The following is a 25,030-nucleotide window of genomic DNA, read 5'->3' as shown; positions in this document are numbered from 1 at the left end:
GGATTTTGCTATGTAAAGATGCTTCGGTACTTACAAACATAAACGAATCTCCCGGGTGAACCTTTGCAAAATTGTTTGGTCTTATAGGACAGCGTTACCTCGACGACTCCAGGTATTTGTCGAGGTGGTGTTTGAACTCTGATGGCATGATCGGTTATTAACTGGAGATAAAAGTTAGCCATTAGCATTAAATTTCTATCGCATTGCGAGAGGGTCCCTTCTTGGTCAGACCGTTTTGATCGTATTGGCCATTACGATTCTTGAACTTACCTCACTCCAGACAAGCATCGATCCGAAGACTACTTGCAGCCCGTCGAAAAAGTGTTCGCCGATGATAATTACGGTCGAGCCTCCGGACGTCCAACCCTCGCTTGGCGATATCGCTTTTATGCAGGGTGTTTGAAGGGGGAGTGCTGGATACAGGCCTGAAGAACATTTTTTCATAAGAATTTTTCCACCCAACGGAGGAGCAGACAATTTAGTGATGAGACGATTCAATTATTTATGTGTACGAAACACTTTTTAGGAACGTAGTTTAATACGATGAAATTAAAAAAAAAAAAACGACCAAAAACGAAATGCGCGTGAATTTATTGAAGTGTCAACGACATAAGTCGCAAGTTTATAAATAGTTTATCGTATCGAGGGACTCGCGGGTAAAAATCGAATTACTTCGGAGTGGGGAAAAAAATTGAATTTTCTTTGGAAAGCATAAGTGGAGGTGAACAGGATGAAGCACGAACGCGATGGAAGTAAAGAGGGTGGAGTGAAAAACGAGATGAAATCGCAGGAGCGTTTGTTCGAGCGTCCCGTGACTCTTCCGCAAACGGGATAGGGTGAAATTATCAGAATATTCTGTTTATTCGGTCGGGAAGCGAGAAAGTAAGGGAAAAGAGAGAGAGAGAGAGCGAGAGCATCAGCAGAGTGTGTGTGGCAAATATATTTTCTCTGAGGTGGCATGAGGCGAAAGGGTGCTTTTTGCGTTGAAACACGAAAGCGGTGCAGAATCAGAGGAAGCGAGAAAACGAGGTGGATGCCGGGAGAGAGTGAAGAAAATGGAACGAAAAGGAAGGATGGAAAGGAAAGCACATAAAGGCTGTTCAGAGGTGGTGTTCGCTCCACGATAGGAAATATAGTGCGAGATGTGTGTATATACAGGGTGAGAGTCAGAAAGCAGGAGGGAAGGGTTATAACAAGAAGGAGGGATGAAGAGGGTGAAAGAGGAGGGCAGCGATCGGGCCGCCAGTGTCTCTGCTTGGAATTTATAACCCAATGATATCATTTTGTACCCCGGCGAAGCCGGCAAGCCACCCCAGTAGTCAGCTCCCGCCTAGTGGAGCCAACCGAGAGCGGGAGAAAGAGAGAAAGGGAGAGAACCTACTAGCAGAGTGGCTGACATCATGGTATATTGCCTTCAGTGACGCTCAAACACTTTTCGCACACCATAGCGTATATATTTGCGCACTCACTAGGCAGTGAGAGAAAGAGAGTGAAGAGAGAGGGGAGTACGCGTTATACGTATACGAGAGGCTCTTGTGGAGCACAGCACAAGGCCAAATGTGGGTTCATAGGAAGGTGGGATGTGCGAATAAATCACGAGTGCTTAACGAAACCGAGTGAGACCCAACCGTTTGTCTCTCTTTCATCTCTTTTCATCCGACTGTCTCTTTTTCTCTTTATTTTGCCACAAGAAAATGAGAAAATATAGCCTTTCGGATCACATTACTCGTCAAGTTCAAAGCGAATTTTTACACTTGCTAAACGTTCGTTGTTCGATTGAAAGTTTGTGCGATAAGACTTTAACTCGTTTAAAATTACAATAACGAAATCAAGCTGTGTGCACAACTTTTACGAGTTATCGAAGAATCTTACACGAGTTTATTCCATTCGTTATGAAGAGATCATAAGAAACATTCTTATTTATTAGAATATAAACGCAGAGCGAGTGAAAAAGAGAAGTAGAAAACAGTCCCAAACGAACGCTCTGACGAATTACGATTGGTGGAGATGCCGCCACTCGATAAATATTCATTAAGCAGTCCAGGTTAAAGTCTCAATTGAGAAAAACAAAAACTAGTTTATTCAAATTCGAATCAATAATGATTTAGCATTTTTTGTTGTCTTCCAAAACTTACGACGATCCAGATAATATTTCGAATAAATTAATTTCATGCACTCGCCACGAGTTCGACCATCGTGTATTATTTGAAGCTTCGAATTTTCGCGTACACGCTCCAGACAATGGTAATAGAGCGCGGGAAAATCCCGAGGAGGTGTTGGAAGGGAAAATTTCGCGCACGCATCGCTCATTGGCATTCCCGATCGGGTGTTCCGGGGTTGAGAGTAGAAATTCTCGCTATATGTACGGGATGGTGAAACACGTCGAGTAGGGAAGTGCTCTGCTCAGTGGAGGAATAGAGATATAGTCAAATGTTGTGGGTTTCTCATCGTCACACCGCGCGTTGGTGGGTGCTTTTCTCTACCTTATATAATACGATGTACATTCATGGTATACAAGAAGACGAGGGATACGGAGAGGGTTGCAGGAGCTCGGGCCGCGAGATAGCTTAAACTTAGCATTCACAAACCAACGCCCGAGCAGTGGTGCGGTGTGTGCGACCGAGCGAAGGAAGTATAAAGTCATGGCAGAGATGATAGCAAAAGGGCTGTATACATTCGGAGTGGTGATAAGCAAATGGGCGTAAATGTCGTACCGGGTGGATGGTGGAACCGTGCGAATTGAGGCCTTATTTTGCTGCTAGTGCGAATAATATCTTTATACATATAGAGATGGGAAGCAAGGACGAGAACGCCTTGAAGGTTTAGCGAGGAGGGCCAATTTCGCGCCCGTTCTCTTGCGTCTTTGGGCACTCGTCGGTAGCAGCGAACCAGACAAAAGCAAGAGGAAAATGGAGAGAGAGAGAGAGAGAGAGAGAGAGAGAGAGAGAGAGAGAGAGAGAGAGAGAGAGAGAGAGAGAGAGAGAGAGAGAGAGAGAGAGAGAGAGAGAGAGAGTTAGGGCGAAAGGAAGATATAGAGGGATAGGAGACAGACTGAGGCAGGACCAGCGGGTAGAAATATAAGGGAGAGGAAAACCGTAGCTACGTGGACGAGAAAGAGAGAGAGAGAGAGAGAAAGAGAGAGTCAGGGTGAAAAGAAAGCACGGATCTCAGGCTCTGTCTTCTCTGCTACTTCTTCTTTAGCTCCTTCTTGTTTTTCTTCCACTCTTTTTCTCAACGTCCCCCGCACGCCCAGAAAGAGAATGGGACGGTGGGTCCTTCGTTTTCTACCGCCTCTTCCCATTGATTTACATCTTGTCTTGGTGGCAAGGAAGGGGTCGAAGGAAGAAGAGGAAACCTGGCTCTTGAGAAGGAAAAGCGAGTTCTCTTTCTCTGTATATGTGTGATGCCTGTACATATAGCTGGCGCTACTCTGCCTTGGAGCTGGAGAAAACGGCGAGCGATATCAGCCGTTTGTATGCGCGGCCGACGCCAAACTTTGCTGAATTGCCCTATGACTCTCCTTATACTCTCTCTATCTCTCCTTCTTCTCCTTACTCTACCTCAATCTCTGTGTCTCCCTTGCACACTCTTTCGTCCATGCAAAGAGATATATTCATCCCTTTCTCAAGCTTTCTTTGCTCCCTTTTAGCTTTTGAACGTGCACCATACAGACGCCCATCACATGGATATATTTACATATGGGGCGGTCCGACACAACCGAAATTCAGATAACAGGAATTCTATAAAACACCAGATACAAAGGAGCTTCGAGTAACTTGGAGGGCCACTTTCACTCGAGGTGATATCGGTTAGTCACTTTAATACCACGCAAAAGAAATGCTCTTTTTTTTCATTTACTCGGAATCACTAATTCGTTAGTCAAATGAAAACAAAGCAGCCTGATCGTGGATCCTTCTCACCTTGCTTTTTTTCAGCAGATTTTTTCCAAAATTTGTGTCATTCGAATAACCGAGCACGGAGCTTACCCAAGGAATCAGCTGTCATGCAATCAATTTCCTCCATCAAACATTACTCTGTCTGCTTTACACGAAGCGTCCCATAGAAATGGTCTCTCCCGTTTCTCGTAGTGGGTGGTTTTTTCTCGCTCCTAACATCGGCACAAGCGCTTCCACAGGCATACCCACACGAGCACACACATTCCGGTACGTTCACTCGTAACAGTCATAGCGAACAGCAGCTCACTCGGGTTTTATAGTGCAGCACGTGTGACACGAACCGTCCACGAAAGTATAGGGATAATGCTGGTGTGTTGAGAGATTACACGTACAACGATTGCTTCTACATAGGGAAAACGATGTTTCATTTTCACGTTGATTCACTTTGCTGTAGCTCCATTTACGTTACACGTATTTGGATTGTTTGAAATCGAGCCAATTCAGTTTATTTGGATGAATAATTTCTTATTGTTTCATTCATTGGGTTTTCAGATGTTCATCATTTCGACTGGAGACATGTTTACGAGGATTCAATATTCCTGGATAATTTGCTTTCACAATTAATTATTATAGCAAGGTTTTTCTCAACCTCGACTCCAAAGTTTGTGAGATCAAGTGGATATTGTGTTTCGTTTTTGGTGAGTTCTTTTTGGTGGTAAGTGCACAGCGTAATGACTCGTGATGCAATGTTTATTAAGGTACTTACTGTTGTATTCGCCATGGTCACTCGGGTCCAGTCTTTTTGCTCTCCTTCCATGTTTACTGTTGTTGTGAACGAACATGTTTTCCGAAATAGCCAGGTGGGGTCCTTCCACGCAAACTTGCGTCGATATTATAACCTGCGATGAGAGAATTTTCCATTGTTAATCAAGAGCACAGAAAAATATGCAGAGGCGGTACAAGACTGAGATTGTTTTGAAAAGGCTTTAGAATATTTTGAGTCAGGAAACGCTTTTCGCGGCTGTATCTCGCTTGAAAGTTTGGTCAAACTCATTTGAAAGAGCGAGACGAAAAGTGGTGCCGTTTGTATACGTCTGTAAAACCGCTGAGCTCTTTCGGCCCGTTGAATAACGCTTTGCCAACTTCACATCGTGTGCGAAAAAGTCAGTTGCTTAAAATGTGCGAGTGCCGCTCGCGTCCGTGCGCGTATATAGAGCGAGGCACACGTACACACTCTCAATTGAGGCTAAGAGCGTGATATTTGCGAGGCCGCCGGAGTGAAATTTTAATTCGGCAACTTTTGGCAATAAGCAATTCCGGAAGAGATTCGGAAGTGCGATAAATATTTTAATTTTTCGTCCGTGGTTTCAAGAGCGTGGCAAGGCAAGGACGTATACAGTATGTGAACGCGACGACTTGTTCTCGTTCTCTAAAAATACTATATTTTTGTCCGTCTGTGTGTGTACGTTATTGATGAACAAGAGGGCGTAAGTCAGAGAAGCCGACGCGTTTACGCGTGCGTGAATTCTGACCTTATTCTGGATTCAAAAAGGCCGTTTTTTTAGAATTGGGAGAGAGAGAGAGAGAGAGAGAGAGGACAGCGCTCCGTCCTGTATACGCCCACGCTCGGTGATTCTCAGCTTTTATCCTTTTTGGTAATTTATTTTTGAAATTCTGTCTTTCATTTCCGCGGCCATGCCAAAGTACCGCGTTCAAATACATCTATATAAAAATGTGTTGAACTTCGCTCCACAGAATAGTGGACCGAGGCATCTCCATCCCTCTCGCTCTTACTCTCACTATAATATAGCTGGAGCGATGAAACAGGATAGGGGGCAGAAGAGAGCACGGCCAATGCCGTTCCGCGCTAATTGCCAGCCCCTTGGATTACAAGTCTCTCCTCAGTTATACGCGGGATGGGGCTCTCAACTCCTCCACGAGAAACATTAACTGGGATCTGGATGACTATATACGTTGACTTCCACTGAATACTGGCCTGGATTCCGGTGCTGGGTTACAATTATTAGCCGATAAGTGTCTGCGCGATAGATATCGGCCGTTACGGCAAACTCAATAATGCGAATAGTATTTGATCGATACGATCAACCGTGTCAATTGATTTTCATGATCGTTTGATTCGTTATTAAACCGTTTCGAGTTAACTGGATCAATAGACGGTGGATAAGTATCACTCAGCTTACCTGGAATCGTCTCATGTCCCTTGGATTCCCGGCGTTTTTCAGACAGTTTTGATTGCACTTGAGGAAGAATTTGAGAAAAAATCTGCAAGCAAAAAAATGGTAAACACGAGATTAGTTTTCAGCGAGCATCGGTTCGGGGGGCTTAAACGGTTGACAAGGTGTGCTTAACACTGTTCAACGCCACGGGAAATTAATTAGAGACGCAACGCTAAAGAAAAAGGGAGTAAGATAAGGAAACTTGGAATGGTGGCTTGAATACTGCATAAGCCAATCGCCAAACCTACCCGCGCGCGCTTCTCACTCGACTCTCGGCTGCATTATTCAGCATTTCTCTAGATTAAACCCCGTTGCCACGTGTTTCTCGACCTTTATAGAGGACCGAACGATGTTGCATGGCATGTACACACCGTGTTTTGTACCGTGTGGTTCACAGTTAAAGTATTACACTTCAGTCCTCTTTGCAATACCAGACAAGAAATTGGTGGATTTATTTGAATCGAATACTCTATATTTTCTACATTTAATTAATGAATCCTGGATACTCAAAGCGTGTGCGTGTTGTAACAAATGATTCAAGATACTTTTCGTTTAAAAAAAGCTCATCGATCATAGAAAGTCGACGACGGTTTTCACGAAACGAGAGCACGAAAGCAGTTGACGACCGTATTCCATGTTCAGATCGAATAGATCTTCAGCCAAACTGTCAAAATTTTAACTCAACAGCTGACAATGAGTAAAAGAACGAAATGTAAAATATTTGCGAAGAAGTCAATCATGATGTGGGCCTTTCCAGAATTCACCAAGCGGACGGTGAACTGGTGTTTTTATCCTGATTGTATACCTGTGTCTATTTTTCGATCGACATGGCATCCGAAAAGGGGTGATTGCTATCGATATCGTACGATAAACTATGTAGAAAGAGCCTCGCACGTCAAATTCTAAAGAAAAACGGAAGTAACAGAAGATGTGAAGAAAATAGAGGATGAAGAGAGAAGGCGAAACAGAGAATAGCGATAGACGCGTCGATACGTGCGAATATAAAAGGAGGCAAGTGTAAGGTAAAAGAAGAGAAAGAGAGAAAAAGGAAGGGGGCGGGGAGGATGCGCACTTACGCGAAGCTCGTCTCGGAGAATCGAGGAAAAGCCGGCGGCTCAATTTTCATGAATTATGTAGAATATCGAGGTATATTGAATTCGGTGAATTTTACGGAGGGGTTGCAAGGGGGACGAGAAAAAGAGGCGAATGGAGAAGTACAGAGAACTGCGGGTGGGTGAACAGCAGCGAGGATGCGCGGAGGATAGTCAAAGCGGATGAGACCAGAGCAGAGCTCGAATGGATACAGACCGGGATATGTGTGCGAATGGAGAAAGCGAGACGAACGGAGAAAGCAGGGAGTGAGGGCTGGATTCGAGATGTGGCGGAGACGCGCGTTCGAAACAATCAGGAGGGCGGAAGAATCATGAAGAAACGGACGGAGTAGAAGAAAGAGAAAACGGAAGATCGACGTGCGTGCGTAAAATGAACCGGCCGAGAGAGGGGGGAAGAGAATGATGGGGTGAGAGTGAGTTGGTGATGAGAAAAAGGGAGAACGTGGAATGTATTTGGGGGTAGTTTTGGGGTGGTAGCTGTTGGTAGGCCTTCCTTCCCTCGGGACGCCATTGTCATTCCCCTGCGGAGTACGTCCGCGGCTTCGGGAGACGACTCCATGGAAAAAATCAAACGCGCATATACCTTCGAGTCACGTCGTTCCTCTTTTTATTTGTGTCGCGGAGTCTGCGTCGATCATACATACGTACAGACGAATCACTATACACTGTATTGACGTTCAACCCTTCATTCTCTCCTTCGACTGGAGAATCTTTCTTATTTAGATATTCCTTTTGTCAGGTAAACATTTGCACGGTCGTAAGTGTTTATACTTTCATGGATATGTCTATATTTACAGTCGCTGAATTTAATTTACTTTGAGGCCTGAATAAAGGACTTAAGATCCTATCCAACACAGATGCTGGAGATGAACTTACATTCGAGCTATTGTAAACGCGCTTATCGGAGTGGATGATCGGATTCTAAACACGGAAATCACCCTGAGCAGTCTCCCTGCTGCCTTCTCTTCCTCCCTTTCTCCACGACATTCTCGGCTTTATCGGAATCTTATAACACTGAGAGAAATCGTGGAACGTTGACTGTACTATTTTACACAACTTTACCCTTAATTCACGATAAAAGTGTGTTCAAAAGATTCAGTTATGCTGAGCAGCATATCTGTCATCAATATCTGAAATCTAAAATTATTGTTTTCACTGCTGAACATCGAAAACTCCATTTTCATGAAGCCACAAACCTCAAGATTCGTCAGTACGTGCTTTACGGTTTGTCTTTTTTATCTCTGTTTGGAAAGATATGATTTTGCTTTTAGAAACATGAATTTCCGGGAATTGGGAACCACTGCCATGGTATATGCAGGGCAAAGGAATATGTGGCATTGCTCTCGGGATTATTGTCTCACTCAAATGTCAAACTCAGCCTGACGTATAGAAATACTTTCATATGTGGGTATCGGCGAAGCACATTCATGAGAGTGAAAAGAGCTTGCAAGGTAGGATCGTTGAGAGATGAAAGGGATTCCTTGATGATCCAGTCTAAAGGATTGTTAGGATTGGACATCGGAAGGAAAGCTGAATGAGTGAGAGTGATTGAAAAATTGATTTAATGGCTGTATCGTTCGCTAATATTCGAAAAGACTTATTTGATTATTCTTCATGTGTTTCCAGGCTCATGTGAACCCACATTTTTGCGTATAGCGCAAAGCCTCGCGCCCGCGAAGCGGCAGGACTCTCTAATCATTTGTGACAAGTCTCCCTCGACGTCGCTTTCGTTGAATCGCACAAGTGAGAAAGATAAATATACACGCGCGTACGGAGATTCATATGCGTACTGAGACGCGCTTATACCGTGTCGTTTTCTCCATTCTTTACTCACGCGAATTCAGGATAGAAAAAGAGCACCGAAAGTATTGGCTGTTAGGGGCTAATGGATTGCGTTACAGGACTGATTCAAATGCGAACTGGATTTTATTCCATGAAACCCCATCATTCTCCTCCCGAGCACGGATCTACGACGGAGAGCTCGATGTTACCATATATCCGAGGCGATAGCTGAGAAGCACATGCTGATAGCATTTTTTTCTCGAACTAGTTTCTTAGAGGAGGGGCCCGAAACTCAATTTCGAATGTCTATTAGATTTTTCTCCTCCATGTACGCGAATACCATCGACACAGAGAATGATAGCGAGAGAGAGAGAGAGAGAGAGAGAGAGAGTTCGAATTCTCCAAGATCCCTTTTTTACGCTATACCCTGTTGAAAACCCCATCTCTGGTTTCGTGGGGTGATAAGAGTATAAGAGTCGTACGAAAAAGAGGATCTAACAAGTTTCACGTGACAACGTATTTAGGAAGCGAAAATACACGATGTTCAATAGTCGAGACAAAAATGTGAAGACAGACGCGAGGTGGGATGCGATTGAAAGTGATACTTTGAAAGGAATCACATTTCTGCGTGATGGAAAAATTGATTTTGAGCAAAAACTCGACAATGTCATTTTCCAAATTATACAGATCTGACTCCCCCTCGAAGTATACACTTGGCTTACGATAAGTGAATGTGCTAGAAAATAATGTTGGGAAACTAAGTGTCGATGAACGCCATTAATTAATTTTTTTTCCGCTCCCGTTACAATACAAGTTGAGAGATTTATGAGGAAATATCAGTTCCATTATTTCTCCGTGTATTTCCGTCCAATGTCGTTATATACAGAGCTCCGTCGAAGTGTATCGATGTGTTGATATCGATTGATACTTATTCGGCATCGTCGGCTGGAAACCGCAATGAAAAAAACATTGGAAAAAAAAAACGCAACAGCCAACTGCATGCTGGCGTGTATATGTTCAGCAGAGGGTTGAAACATAAAAAAAAGTGCGCGGAAGCGAAGTATAGAGAGGAAGTTTCCACACCCTCGCGAGTAACGCTAATTGGTACACGCTGGCGAACCAAACAAACGGGCGTGCGAGGGCCGATGATTTATTGCAAGGTTTGATTGAATTGGTTCGACTTCGTGTTTGCCCGCGCGCCTCTCGTCGATATTTAACTCCCTCTCCCTCCTTCTCTCTCGCTCTCGTCGTCCTGCAATTTGCCGGATCAAGGCACGCGCGTAATTTTTTTACTCTCCCTTCCTCCCCATGCTCCCCGTCTCCGTCTCTTTCTCTCTCGCTTTCGCTCTCTTTGCTTCTCCCTGTCTTCTATTCGCAACGTCGTTTACGTTCGTTTTTTTTCGTTAATATTTTTTTTCCCGCTGCTATTTTTTTCCACAGAGTTGGCTCGTTGCGAAATGGACCAATTCCGTAGCCTGTGCTTTTATTATCTGATCCTCGTTTTATATTTTCTATTCTGATACACTCCGAACACGCATGCGAATAAAATTTTGCACAAATGTACGTTTTCGTCTCATAGTACTCCGATAATGTTTCCTCGCTGCTGTTTATTACCCAGGAAATGTAGCGTCGTTTCCACAAGCAAAAAGTAGTATTCAGAACGCTGCAAATCCATCTTGATTTTCAGGGGATCTCGCCAACGTGAAAACTTGCCTCTTCGAATCTCACGATTCAATATTACTCTTAAGACAATAAAACAAAAATGGCTATAGATATGTGCATACATGTACAAATTTACCGCGAAAAAGGGCGAAAAATAGAGGTTATCGGATTCTCTGTTCTTCCCGGGATGGATAACTGTGGCTTAAGCCAAGGGACTTACGCGTAATAGTTCCAAATAGGGTGGCGTAACGTGGCTGGTTTGGTGCTACGTATCAGAAATCCATTTTCCCTGACGTTTCGTTCGAAAATCTTTAATCATGTTTTCAGCGAGCAATGTGGTGTGACAGAGCTATAGAGGAATCTACCCCCTTTATATACTTACTACGTATACGTCTACTGTGAGAATAACCCGGGGGTTTGGCGCGCGGGGATACATTTCGAAAGAAGCGACTTCGGCACAGGGATTTCTGAATCGTTCTTACTCGTCTCGCCACGGCATATTGCACGCTTTTCTTTGTTTTTGCGCCCCTTCGATGTGTAGCGAGGAAGCTTAGTATACTATGTTTATAGCCGGAGAAGAGGGCAAAAAAACTAAGAAAGATGCGAGCGAAAAGTATGAAAAAATCCAAGGGAGTGGGGCGGCCGTTGTCGCGCACCATTCGCGTGCGTAGATCGATATTTCCCATGCCCACTTTCCTCTCTTTCTCAGCCAAATTTTTTTGTCAAGAGACACATTTTATTCTCATGAAAACTCGAATATACTTGTATACTGCAAAGCATCACTGGATAAGGGTTAACGAAGGCCAGAAGGGAGTCAACATTTTTATGGGCTGGCAGGCAAAAAGCTGACTCCCGAAAGTAACCGAGTCAGCATTCAGCCGGAGCTTCGCGTTCGCGCTCGTGTCTGACGGAGTGGCCTAATCACCTATTAATCCGGTTAGAGTATCCGGCCTCTGTCTATTGATCGATTGATAATAATAATTCATCGTCTGTCCACAGCGCTCGTGAAATTTGTTCTGCGTTTCGGCCCTGGAATGATGTACGAGAAAGTAAGAGATTGAGAGGGAGAGAGAGAGACCGGGCCCGATGGAGGCCGCAGTGAAGAGGGATCAAGTTTGCAGGAAATTGCGAAATTCGATGAGAAACGAGTATATTAAATGCCTCTCGAAACGATCCAGCATATATCTGGAGGTCGTGGTCATATTGAAGTACGACATCACACACGGGAATAAGCCAGGAGGCCGAAATGCATAATATAGATGACCCAAGACGTCAATTAATAAGAATGTGTACGGAGGTCGGAACCGGCAAGCACAAGACTCAACAAGCTCCAATCCTATCACCATAACGCATACAGGCGCATATACATATATACATGCGCATTTATATGTATACCGTGATAATGTAACGGTATAGGCGAATCAACTCATTCCATCATACAATGTGTACCTTGCATATACCTTAACTGGGGTTAGTAAGGAGTTAGCGAGGTATCAGGGGATGCTTAATGTTTAACCAGCCTCCATTACGCCTCTTCGTGCTAGCCGGTATCGCGGATTCACTCTCATCGTCTTCTCCCCATACTTCTCAGACTCGCTCTCTTTCCCTTCCGGTATATCCTCGCCGCTCGTCTTCACCGTCGTCAGCTTCTTTAGCAGGAAGTATTATATAGATTGGGAAATGGCTAAGAGGGATCGGTTACATGTACTTCGCGAGGAAGGATCAAAGCTGAAGGCCTTAAGGCAGGAAATCAATTCTTTCCCGGTATCGAATTCCTCAAAGATTTTGTCATCGACCTTGCACTTGATCCTTGTGGAACGGAACTCCTCGATCATCCCTAGCATTTCCCAATGCTTCTTAATTCTTCCTGGCTCTCGTTCGGGGCTACAGGTGATTAGTAGTTTCTCAGCTTTCTCAGCTGAGTTGCCTCCGTCTCAGTGTCTTACGTTTCACCAAATGTGATTCGAGCTCGTTCGATCTTTCTCAGGATTCAGTGTCCTCGAACTTTTATATTACGAAATTAGAGCGCAAGTTACGGAACTACATTGATGGAATGAAATTCGAAGTTTCTGCATATTCCAAGCAAGATAATGTACGAGTTTACGCGACAAACGAATACGTGGTTGGGGATGATTTTACTGGTGTTTTTATTTTTCATTAAAACATTTTTTTTACTTTATTTTTTTTCATTAAAGCTTGAGGAGAAAGGTAGAACCCACGTTTCCCTCTGAGGATGGTTGTTTGACCTCCTCTCACCGTGAGGCCCGACGTAAATATTATCCGGGTAGCGGGACGGGAGAAAATGGCGAGGGGGAATGAGATAGAAGGAGAGAGGCAGGAGGAGTATCTGAGAGTAGGGTTCAGGGGGAAGGGAGCAGAAAGATGGAATAAATTTGAGCTTGGCCGTGTATATACACATGTATAGACACAGATGTATAGAGCTGAAACGGGTTCCAGTGTCTCCGACACTTTTAAGGAAAACCTCGTTTAGCCGAGTCGCTGGGATAGCGGCGTGGTATTCGTAAGAGAGATACAATCAGCCCGGCGATTTCTTCATTCAGTTCAAATTCTCTTTTCGTTGTTGCTCGCGGTGCGCCGTACTTCTTTTCTCGCGTATACGTGAAAGTGGACACGTGTGTGTGCGCGCGGTATTAGCATTTGTATCATTTGTATCCAGATTTCTGAGAAATCTTGAAAGTTTGTCGCACGTTGCAGTTTTCTCGACATCCGATTAAACGGGGAAACGGTTAGTTGTTTAAATTCATTGTAGCAGATGTAAAAAAGGTGATCGAATTCGCAAAACTTTGGTCCTACAGGCCACGCATGATACTCAAAGGCATTTTATACACATCGGAGAAACTCATGTGCGATGGGGAAATAGAAACGAAAAGAATACTAAACACGTTATCACTGAGTAACAAAAAAGAGAGGCGAAAAGTATTTTGCCTAAGTCCTTGAGACAGGCTACGCAGGAAGGGTCGAATTCTTGATGCTTGCCAACTTCGTTCGAGAATTCTCTCTCGTTCTCTTCCCTCCCCTCTGCTTCCTTACTCCTCTCATGCTTTTGTTAGCATATGCTTTCTCGAAGAGAGCCACTACTAAGACGCTACATAATTCATAGTCGAGTAATACGTCTTAGGCGAGGCGAGAGAGGAAGGTGCATGCTTCAAACGGTTCGTATTTCTCTACTGTGTTCTCTCTGTGTAGGCTGAAGCTCAGACCTTCATGATGTGTAACTAGTCCAACCAGCAGTCTCGAGTAATACTCATATCTATATACGGCGAATCCTTGCATGGGCTTGCACTGGGGTATCTTCATCGTCCTTGCTACATTTGCCACCCGTATATCCCCCTTTAATGGTAGTTTATCACGTAAGCCACGAGATGTGTGAGAGCCTTGTGACTAAACCGGAGATCGTCCGGCTAACTAGGTTTGCCCTGCGATTCATCGTGGCGTGAACAGGACGATTACCTCATTCCACAGATACCTCGTACTTGGATCTCTATCTCGGTAAGTTGATGAAGGAATGCTCGATTTTTCGAGAAACTTTAACGAAAGCTCCAAATAAAGTGGCTTCGAAGCTCTTACGATTGACGCAGATCTCATCGTGAGAGTATCATCAGGACTCGAGTGTGGTGAAACTCACCTCTGGATACAATTATTTTCCCAAAATGTTAGGGTATAATAAAAAAAAAGGCTGTTCGAAGGCCCAACATGTCGACGCGACGATTTATTCCAGATATGCGAGTCTTATCACAGTTTCACGTTTATACATCTTGCGTCCTCGGGTCGAACTGACGAGAGCGTTTCCTCGTCGTTAATCCTCACTCGAATCGGAGCAATACTCCTTCTTTCGATGTTTACCACTCGGTATTTTTACGAATGCCAATACGATCAAACACACTCTCACACATACGTAAATTCACATCACAAAATATTAGTAGATTCAACGAAGGATTGAAGAATTGTACGATTTCCTCTGCGGCGCTACTTTTCGGATGATTTCAATCGATCCGTTTGTGTACTTTTTGCGTATACGATGGGAACTCGCGTCGTTCGATTTACAGGTTGTAAATTACGTCACGAGGCGAAGTGGATGCGGCTCTGAAGGCTCGGCTTCGGCCATTTTTTTTCAAGCTATTTGAAGGAATGGAAAAACGGGCAAAGAAAATGTCACGATTCCTCCGAGTTTCTCGTCCTCGTAGAGGCTCGTGAAACCTTCGTGTTCGGTAGCATTAATACGAGAGAGCAGTAAAGCGTCGAGGATATGTCCCTGTAAGGGTGTTTTGCCAGCAGGCCGGGCAGGACTGCCAGCTCGCCCTTCTCTCTCTTTCAGTCTTGCGGCCTCCCTCGTGTTAGTTCCTCGAGACACACACACACACACACACACATACACAGAAATGTTGGATGAAATTTTGCGTTTCCACAACGGATATACGGGATACGTGACGTGTAGGAGGAGGCGAGCGCATGCATTTCCGTACCGAGGCGGTTGCTTGCCGCGGAAAATTGCTAAATTGCGACGGTCGAATTATCTCGACGCCTTGGGCCACGTAGCATTCTCTCAGTCCGTATACGAGCCGCGTATGTGTAAGCCGAAGCCTCGCGGCTTTCCTCCGTCCACGAATGCACCCTCGGACATTCTCTGGTCCATTTCCATAAACGCATCGGTAACCAACTACCCGACACCGTAGTACACCGTGTAAATTAACTTACAAACGTCGAGACGTGTGCGCGAGAATTGTTCAGCATGTTGCCCAATGTTCGATCCTCCAATGGACCAACCGCATATCTATACTCGTCTACATTCTACATATCCATGCATGCTCTACATACGTGCACATATAATACACATAATATGTATAGCAGCGTCACACATACGTATGTAATGTAATAGGTAAACGAAAACGTATATGTCGTCTCGAGTTTCGAACACATACGTATATATTTTATGTACGCAGTTGAATACTCCGTACCGTGAACGATTTATTAATGTCTGCATTTAGATACGGCAAACCCCTGGGGGGGCCTCGGGGACCGCTAGAACAAATCCCCTCTTCGACTTGGTCCTCGCTCTCCTTATTCGAATGCTATACACACGACGCTTCGTACAAAAAACAAGACTGTTTTTAACGTACCAGCGGCACACACGACGAAGCTGCTACGTACGTATCACGTCGGACGGACCGACAGATGTGTTTCTCGAGTCAAGCCGTAATACACATTTGTCGGGACTAATGGGACCTCGTAATTAAGCCCGACTCCAAACATCCTACATGACTTCTTGTTTTCTACAACAGTTAATATGCTTTATCGGGCCACGATTTCTGGGAGCTGAACATTTTTGGGATATGAAAATGGGAGGAGCTTAGCATTCCTAGGACAGCTGAAATGAGCGCGTGCGAAGTCGAATTGGCTTTGAGAGAGAAAGCTGCTTCCGGTTTAAGGGAGGAAACGGTAAATAACGAGACGAGTTTTAATGGGAAGTGAAATTTTTTCATTTGGCGAATATTTCGTTAGCGAAATTTGACTACGGGTTTTGACTACTGACCTGAATATATCATTGATTTTTAATAATTTGCTACTATTCATTTGCGGGAACGTGAATATATTCTGTTTTTATTAAAATATGAAAATGCGGTGTTCTAAAGGCAACTTGGAAGGATTTAAAGAGAAAATATGAACGGTAACGCGAGCATCAAGCGTTTAAGTCAATCTATTATATGTTAGAAAGCTGTCGTGTTGGCCCGTTGTGGGTCGGCATCTCACTAATAAGTTACGAGTTCGTTGACGCAAGCTCACTTAATCCCAGCTAACTTTGTTGCCTCATAACCCCCAAGCAAGCCTCCTGCTTTCGTCTTCCCTCCCCCGTCGTCGCATCGTGAGTTTGTCGAGCGAGGCTAAAATGTGATTTTAATAATTCGCAGCTCCTTTGAGGCGAACTTTGGGGAGTCGCTAACTGGCTTACTCGAACTCTCGCCCGCGTATACAGACTACAGTTCTCGCGAACGTTTCTTGCTCCTTGCACACACCGCGAACCCTCAACTCGCGTTTCCCCATACATAACCGCTTTCAACTGCTCCGCGAAATGCGGGACTGCGAGCAGGAAATTTGTACAGACACAGCTTACCCAGTTCGAAACTCGGTAAAATCCGTGACTATCTCTGAGGAAAGTACACATCCGCACGAAATACTTTGTGTCTATGTGTACGCGTTTACTCGTCCGGTTTATTCTTTCCTCTTCGACTTGGCCTTCGCCGTACTTCTGGAATGTTCACGTATCGCGCTATGTATCACGATTTCTTTGAAAAACTTTTTCTCAAGACTCTGTTTTAGAATCGCTTTGTAAGAGTTCGATCAGCTCAATTGATTTTTCTATCCCTCAGCAGCAACGGCCCGCCAAAAGAGCTGAAAGAGTTGGTTCATTTTATTATTTTTTGCGCGCTCTACGTATCGAGGGAGCAACCGATTCAACTGGTGAACGTTTGGAAAGCATTCGTTTGTGGGGATTCATTAAAAAAAATGTGCTTCCTTTTATTTGGGAATTCATGACTTTATTATTGTACTTTTTCGTAACTTTATTCTCTTTCTCTTACGCCATCAATTTATATGGAAAAAAGCAAAAACAGAAGACAGATTCCGCCCATGCATGGCGGACGCGTGGTAACAGTGAAGACAAGAAGCACACGCCGGACAAATGGTCCGCTCAACTTTTTTCTCCTTTTTCACTCTCTTATTCACTCTCGTTCTCTCGGCTTGCCATGTAATATTAATTCTTTTATCCGGATGAAAAATTCGTGGTTCCGCCAGCAGAAGTGACGGGGAGGGACGGGAAAAGCGGAACAAAGTGAAGGATAAGATGGAATACGGAGCGAGGAAATTTCTCTCATGTGGAAATCGATAGAGTCCGCGCGCAACCTAGTTCCTGGTGTACAAACTCACCGACGTTTCATCGCTGTTATCCCCCTTTTTTGCCCTTTAAGTCTTGCTCTTCGAATCAAGCATTGTTATCGAGAACGACATTTCAGGTCTATAAACGAATTAAATCAATTTACCTTGGACAGATATTCAATCACCACGAATATATTTCCTCACTTCAAAAATAGAATATGAATTTCTGCTTAAAGATGCCGTACTTCGTATATCAACTTTTCGTTCCGAATGAGGATTTTTCCATCACAAGAATCATCGAGTCTCAGTAGTTTCGTTTGTATCCTGGAATTCATCCAATTCTACTTTTTTTCCATGACACACGAAATTGGTGTTTCCCACCAAGAACGTTTCGGAGTTTTTATTCCCCGAACAAACATGCCTCACGTATTTCGAAGCCTCCGCGTTCAAATCCGTTGATCTATTATTTTATTTAGTTCCGGATTCGAAGTACATTTACAAAGAAAGTTTTGTCTTCGATCTTTCAAAACGTACTCGCAGCTCCAATTCCGGGTCGCTCCATGACGGAACTTTCGTTTCATATTGTTTTCCGTATTACTATGAAAGTTGATTATTGCAACGGGAAGATTTTTAGGGACGTTGTAACGTCAAGAATTTTCATGATTGGCCAAGAAGAATATAGACAGTTTTAGGAGGTAGCAGTTAGGGCGAGAGAAACTCCGAGCATAGTCGCCATGCTAGTCACACATTGAGAGAGGAAGAGAATGTATTGAAGAGAGGATCAGGACGGAGAGCGGGACAGAATACCGTTGGCGGGCCTTGAGTTCCTCGGGGGTTGCCATGGTGATATCATGGGGAGAGGGCGTTCGCCCTCTCACGCGCAACCCTCACGAGATGATAATGCTACCGCCGCGTGCTTTCTACCGATGTTGCTGCTGGTCCTGCTACGAGCAAGAAAGCAAGCAAGCAGCATCGCGCGGCCACACCGAGAACATCGTCGCGATATCAGAAACCCCAGCAATAAAGGAAGCGTGCAGAAAAGCTTCTCGTTCTCGGGCGCACGCGTGTGCGAACGAGCCAGCAGGATAAGGGATGAAAGTCAAAGTGAGAATGGAAGACTGAGCGAGGGACGGGAGGGAGCTAGAGAGAAGTAGCTTCGAAAAAAAACAAGATGGAAAAAAGCGGGCCAACATTTTATGCGAAAGCGATTACTGGGAGAAAACAATTTTATCGAAAAGTCTTTTTCTCAAGCACATTTTCCAAAAAATCTTTTCATTCAATAAATTATTTCTGTAAAAGTTTTCCTCAATGTTAAGTGATAAAGTTGTACGAAAAGGATCACGCAAAGTACGTGCCACATTATGATTTCCCTTCAGTTTATGCAATCACATAATTAATTTTCTTTTTATGGAAACGCATTTTTATTTGTTGGGGTAACTCTGCTCCCATTTATGTGGTTTCCTTATCGCTGTTTACGTATCTGTCAGTTTTTTTCGTTTCAATGAATACCAGTCCGGGCTCGTTGGTCCTTTTTTTCTCAAGCGGAGTCGAGGGTCGTAAGTCACGATGGAAATTTATATCGCGTCTCTCTCTTCCGCCCCACTTGCGAGGTGGGCAAAAAAATGAAACACGGAAAATCGAGATGTTTACGACGTTCGTTCTCGTCCGCTCTTTTTTTCTCTCACGTGCGAGTAAGTCAGGCCCGTTCGACGAAGTGTCGTCGTATTTTCGGTTTACGGCGTCGGAAGATCCACGACGCGTCTATACACAAACTCCAACGCAATGGGGTTGCCCAACTCGCTTTCGTCTAGGATTCTCATAGTGGAAAAAGACGAGTCTAATACCTGAACGCCTCACCGACCTCGCAGCCAAAGGACGATGCTTTGCGCAGGCAGCCGCCAGCAAGGGCGAGTGAGAAGAGCGAAGGACACCGAGAGAAGCTGCGAAGCTGCTGGTCTACCGGGCTACGATCCTGCTGCTATCCAGTCCCAGAGGTGTCGTTACAATTAGACATCGCTGCCAACTGGGTATAGCCTCAACCGCTAAATAACTTACCGGTGCTGACAACCCAACCGCACACTATTATACGTTTCACTGCCACTACTGCTCGTTCACTCTACGTAACACCTACTCGTCTCGTCTCCGCATGCCTAACTAACGTGTCTAAACGCTACTTGCAAAGTGTCTCGTGGAAACAGTCTTGTCACGTCCTCAAGCTTCAGGGCTTTTTCCATCTCTCGTGTCTCGCGTGAATTCCCGTTTCGTCTATGCTAATGCAGACGATGATGAATCATATTACGATCAATTAGAGGGCTCAGGATTGCGTGAAAGTGTAGTGATGAGTCAATCTCTTACTGTCCCTGTTGAGAGATAATGAGCTCGATTGATGGATTGATGGAATGCAGAAATTTGTTTCTTACATAGAGGTCACGTGGCCAAAAATTGAAAATTCAGTGGCAAACTGAGCGCAGTAAATAAATCTTTTGAAAAGCATCGTCGATCATGACCGAATGAGCGTTATCAGCCGCGTGTATTTAATTTACTTTCAATTTTCGAGTTCTTGTTCCGCTTTCGGAGCAAGCCGGAGTTTGACGTGAGTAGATTAACGAGCACTAAGCGCCTCGGATCGTATAAATTCAACTAAGTAGTACAAGCGCTTCAAGTCAGACGGGGATGCGCATGCTCGTAGCTTTTGCCGCTGTACCTGAACCGGGATACGCGTCTCTCGCGTTTCTTTCCATTACAACGCAGCACTATGGGAAAAAACAGTAAATTATCCGACCTCATTCGTTATTCGCATCCTTCGCGAAGCGCGTTCAACAAAAACAACAATCTGAATACCCCGAAGGTTTTCAAATCACTTTTCTAGTGGCACAACCCGAAGTAAATACCAATGAATCAAGCAGTAAATCTGAATGTTCGAAAAGCTTCGTCGAATGTTATTTCTCGTTAGGATTTCCAGCGGATTGTTTATCGTTCAAAGATTTTATTCGTCCAGACGAGATATAAAGCTCCGAAATAAATTCTAAGTTAGTGTCATTATGATATACACATCCATGCGGAGCGTTGAGATAAAAGTGAGCTCGACGGTGTGAACAGAGTGTGTAAGTTTTTCACTTGGAGGCTGAAGTGTTTAGGCGTCGGGAAGCGAAAAGGAAGTAAGAAAGATGAGGAAGAAAAGGGACTATCCTAGGAAATACTGTATACAAGAGTGGAAGCAGCAAAGTATTAGTAATAGCCGTAGTAGTTGCAGCGGTAGTATAATAGTAGTAGAACTAGTAGTATAGGCACGGCGTCCCTGGAGTATTGACGCGTCCCGTGGGACCTGAGAGGCGATAGTCCCCTGGGATTCGCTGTCTCACTTTAACCAGTGGGCCCCTTAACGCCTTGTCGTGTGCTCCTACTTTGGTTCTTCGCTACAGGGAGCTCTCCTCTCTCCCTTCCTTCCTTTTTCTCTGTCTCTCTTGCCCCTCCCCTGTCCCTCACTTCCACCCTTCTTCCCTCTTCATCTTTGCTCCTCTCAATATCCACCTCTCACTCTTTCATTTCTCTCGATATACCCCCTGCTCTGTCTCCTTTCCTCCTCTTTTTCCCTCTCGTCGCACCGTCTTAGCAAAGCTTTGTTTCTCCTTTGCGTCCTCGGCTGAAGCAATGGACTCCGCGCAGCACGATATCGTACGACCCGCCTCTGCCTCTTACGAGGGACAGAGTTGCTGGGGGAATAGCTGAAAGAGGGTGAAAGAAAGAGAGGGAAGAGAAAGCGCGAGCGATTGAGACAGCGAATGCCGCGGAGCCTACCAGCTTTCGAGAGAAATGGAGATAATACAGAGAATGTGAGCGAAAGTGTTTCGTGACAAGGTAGAAGAGAGACGAGACCAAAGGATGGAGGGAAAAGTAGAAGTGAGAAACCAAACTTCACTCCTGGTTGAAAGAAGCGACCCCGCACAACTCGTAGCAAGCGAGTTTCGCCAAGATTGTACGAAATTATACGCCTTGTATTGCAACCCAGTGAGCACAACCCAAACTCACCCTCATTCTCCCTCAGCTTACTGCTGTTTCTCCTCCCACTCGCCTACACTCTCCCCTTCCTTGGAGCAATGGGTAATGCGGGTCAATCAAGCCGAAATTCATGGTGGAAGAAAAAATTTACCTTCATTTTATTTAATGAGCTGAAACTTCAGAGGGGATTTTCTCATCACATAAAATCACAGCAAATTTTTCAATCAATTATTGCTGCAGCATGCTCTGAGTTAATAGTTTTTTCATTCGTTGATAAAACCTTCAACGCGATTCACTGGGTACGGTGGAGACGAAAAGTCGATAATTAATTAATTAAAAATTGGCCTCTATTTGGTGTTGTTACTAACTTACGATTAAGAAAATATTAAGTCAATGTCATCAGAAAGGGCCATGGAATCCATATGAAATTTCGAACATCTGACTTACTTATTGTGCTAATAAATAATTTGAATATTTGGGCTGCGTCGAGTTAATCGTGTAAGAGTATGGCAAATCTGCAAATTCGAAGCGATCGTCCTGCTAACTTTATTGCAGTCTTGATACGAGCGAGCGAAATAGAGCACATTGATAGATTCATGGAAGCAAATTTGAAAAAAATAAAACTGCAGTTGATCGGCTTGTTCAGGAAGTTCTAATAATACTGAAATACGATCATGCATACAAAATTTAATATTCAATATCGGAAGACACGAAACTGATATTTTAAAAATAATCAACAGATTGTAAAATTTAGTAGTGCGTATTTTTGAATTTCACATATTTTTCATCACAATTTTTAATTTTCATAATGAAGCTGACTCGCATTATCCTCATTCTAGTATTTAACAAGCATCTCCTTGTCGAGTTTTGTCGAGTTTCCTTCTCGCTTTCTCTCTCATTTTTCCTACTGGTATTTCTACTATTATTCGAATCTTTATAGCTATAGAGTGAAGTTTGCCTCACTTTCCGCCTGTTATGCTTCGCTTCCGAGGGAATTATCCACGGGAAACTTAGGGCCCCCCACTTGTTTCCCATTTCCATATTTGCCCCTTGGTTTTTCACTCTCGAAAAACTCGGACGGGTCTTTCTCGACCGTGTAAAACGCCTGCGCCCCACATCCACGTTTTCTCATGCATACATGTATACACAGTCGTTGAGTTGTACGCCAAAAGACTGAGAGAGGGAAAAAGAAAATGAAAGTGAATCTTGAAAGGTTATTCGGTACACGCGGGTAGCTCTTGCTCTCCAAAGCACGGCGCGACGTTTTAAATAATTAAGGACCTCACCGCGCTCCTACGCGCCCTTTTCGTCGTCGAGAAAAACGAAACTGTAACATCGAATATGATATTCGAAACGCACGTGGCACATGCCTTAAAACGCGTGCCATCAGGAACTTGTCATTCTCATTTATATTTATCGAAAAACCAAAGAGTTTTGAGAGACAATTTATTTTTTGTATTTTTATATTATATTCAAAAATTACGTATTTTCGCCTAAATTTCAGATTTGTTAATAATTTGCAGACGCAATTAGTTGAAAAACTCGTTCGTTTTCACTACCAAATATATTCAGACGAATTATCAGTATTGAAGCAAACCGTTCCGAGCTTTTTATCGTCAGATCTATCGTACGAGTTCAAAAGAAAGCAATTTCAAGTGATAAACTTAAAAAATTGATTTGCCGATAAAATAACTAATAAGACGAGCCCTTTAAAAATTGTTATGCGGCGTGTCAGTCGACAGCCCATTTAAATTCTCTTTAAATTTCAAGACTTTCTCAAGAAAATTGTTTTGTGCATGAGCTACCTTAATCCGTAATCAATTTCTGTGTAATTTATGTCTTTTGGAGGTACACGTTAAAAATCACAAGATCCATAGGTGCATGAAGAAAATGAGAAGCATGTTATCGAAGCAGAGAGAACAGCGTAAGTTGCGAGCAGGCCTCAACGAAAAATCGAAAGCCATGACGCGTTCGATATTCGTATGTGCGACCACGTTTATACGTTCAGATATTGGCGAGAATAGGTGTAGAGCGGATGTACAAATGTATTCATGGCTGGCCAATAAAAGGGCCCAACTGACGTGAGATTATGCGTTATGTCAGGGTAGATTGGTCCTTTTGTTGGATAACTAGATGTATAAATGCGCGCGTGAGGCTGCGCGAGTGCCTATTTGAGATGAGTTTGAGAGGAAGGAAAAGAGCGAGGAAAGTGAGAGTGAACGAGCGTAGCATAGGGCGACCCACGTGCGTGTATGTTTATACTCACCTACACGAACACGCAAACGTACAAATATACAGGCACAGAGTTATATAAAAGTTATGTGTGTCTATATATATTGAATAGTGAGAGCGTTAGAGGAGAGGATAAGGGTGGTTCACTGGTCTCGAAACGGAGTGCACGACCCTCCGTAGGATCACTCGGTCGGCCAGCAACCCCCCTGAAGCCAGGTCCACGCTCTCACTTTCTCCTCTCCGTGCTACACATACGCGTAGACTGATTCCCTCGCATTTGCAACTTGGCGAGTTTCTATCCTCATTTGAAAGTAACTTGAAAACATTCTACTTCCGGTAATCAGTTGTTACGGAGATGACGCACGAAAAGCAGTGAAGAATTGTAGTTTTTTCTCATCTTCCGATGCTGCGGGGGAAGATTGTTGCAGTAAAAGTATCGTCCGAACGACCCTCCAGGCTGGACCGACGTGCTTTCGCACGAGCCAGGCACACACATAGGTCGCGTTGTAGCTCGAAGGCGGTATTGAGTGAGATGTATAGTTATAAGCCCGATGGGAAATGCGTCGTGTGTGGGAGGGAGAGAGAGAGCAAAGCTTCGGAGTCTCATGAGACTTCCATTTTGACTCTGGGGATTAGGCGTGACTCCGCCCACCTACGGCAAAAGTTTTGTCAGGGTTATATGTACAAGAGAAGAAAGAAAAGAGAGAGAATCCGAGTGAGGGTAAAAGTCTGTGTGCGTCGCTATGTATAGGAGTGTGTCTTCTCGTCTTGTGTGTAGTGCTTTTTCCCTACAGCCTAAGCTTCGTGGTAGTCGCCGTCGTCGTCGTCGTGGGTACTACGATGGCCAGAAGCGAAAGCCACGAGATATTGATGACTTCTTTCTCCGTCGAGTAGTGGAAGGGTGCGGGCAGCGATGGTGGGTTCACGGGGAGCTGGCGAAAGACGACGGCGGGGCGAGGGTGGATTCGGAGAGGCCGAGAGAAGGAACGGCCGGAGATGGTCGTCGATGGTTGTTCCTCCCTGTCCTTCGCTCCTTCGCTCCCTCTCTTGCTCGTACTCATTTCTTCTGTGTCTTGGAAAGCTGCGTAGTTTCTTTGCTTTTTTCCCAATACTTGTAGGCTACGCTACACAAAGGTTACTGCTGTTACTATCGGTTGCAGCCCCTCGATCTTTTTTACTCGCAACTAGCCATTCCAACGTTCTGACTCCGAGTCGAAAG

General features: G+C 44.3%; 1 protein-coding gene across 6 annotated transcripts in view; it reads right to left on the bottom strand.

Annotated features, from left to right (window-relative positions):
- kn (EBF transcription factor knot) overlaps positions 1-25,030 on the bottom strand; it is a 96,570-nt gene that overhangs the window by 4,638 nt on the left and 66,902 nt on the right. For all 6 annotated transcript variants that reach the window (XR_006260005.1, XR_006260007.1, XR_006260006.1 and 3 more), the window contains exons 7-10: positions 6,098-6,179; positions 4,663-4,795; positions 271-425; positions 35-161 (exon numbers count right to left, since the gene is read on the bottom strand). Coding sequence is in view for 3 of the 6 variants with exons in the window: in XM_043412058.1 (XP_043267993.1) it covers positions 35-161; positions 271-425; positions 4,663-4,795; positions 6,098-6,179 (497 nt within the window). In the remaining 3 variants the exon portion in view is untranslated. The remainder of the gene's footprint in view (positions 1-34; positions 162-270; positions 426-4,662; positions 4,796-6,097; positions 6,180-25,030) is intronic.

Source organism: Venturia canescens, chromosome 2, assembly GCF_019457755.1.
Source record: "Venturia canescens isolate UGA chromosome 2, ASM1945775v1, whole genome shotgun sequence".
Taxonomy (NCBI): domain Eukaryota; kingdom Metazoa; phylum Arthropoda; class Insecta; order Hymenoptera; family Ichneumonidae; genus Venturia; species Venturia canescens.
The sequence above is the reverse complement of the archived record's forward strand: the minus strand, read 5'-3'. Positions and strand labels throughout refer to the sequence as shown.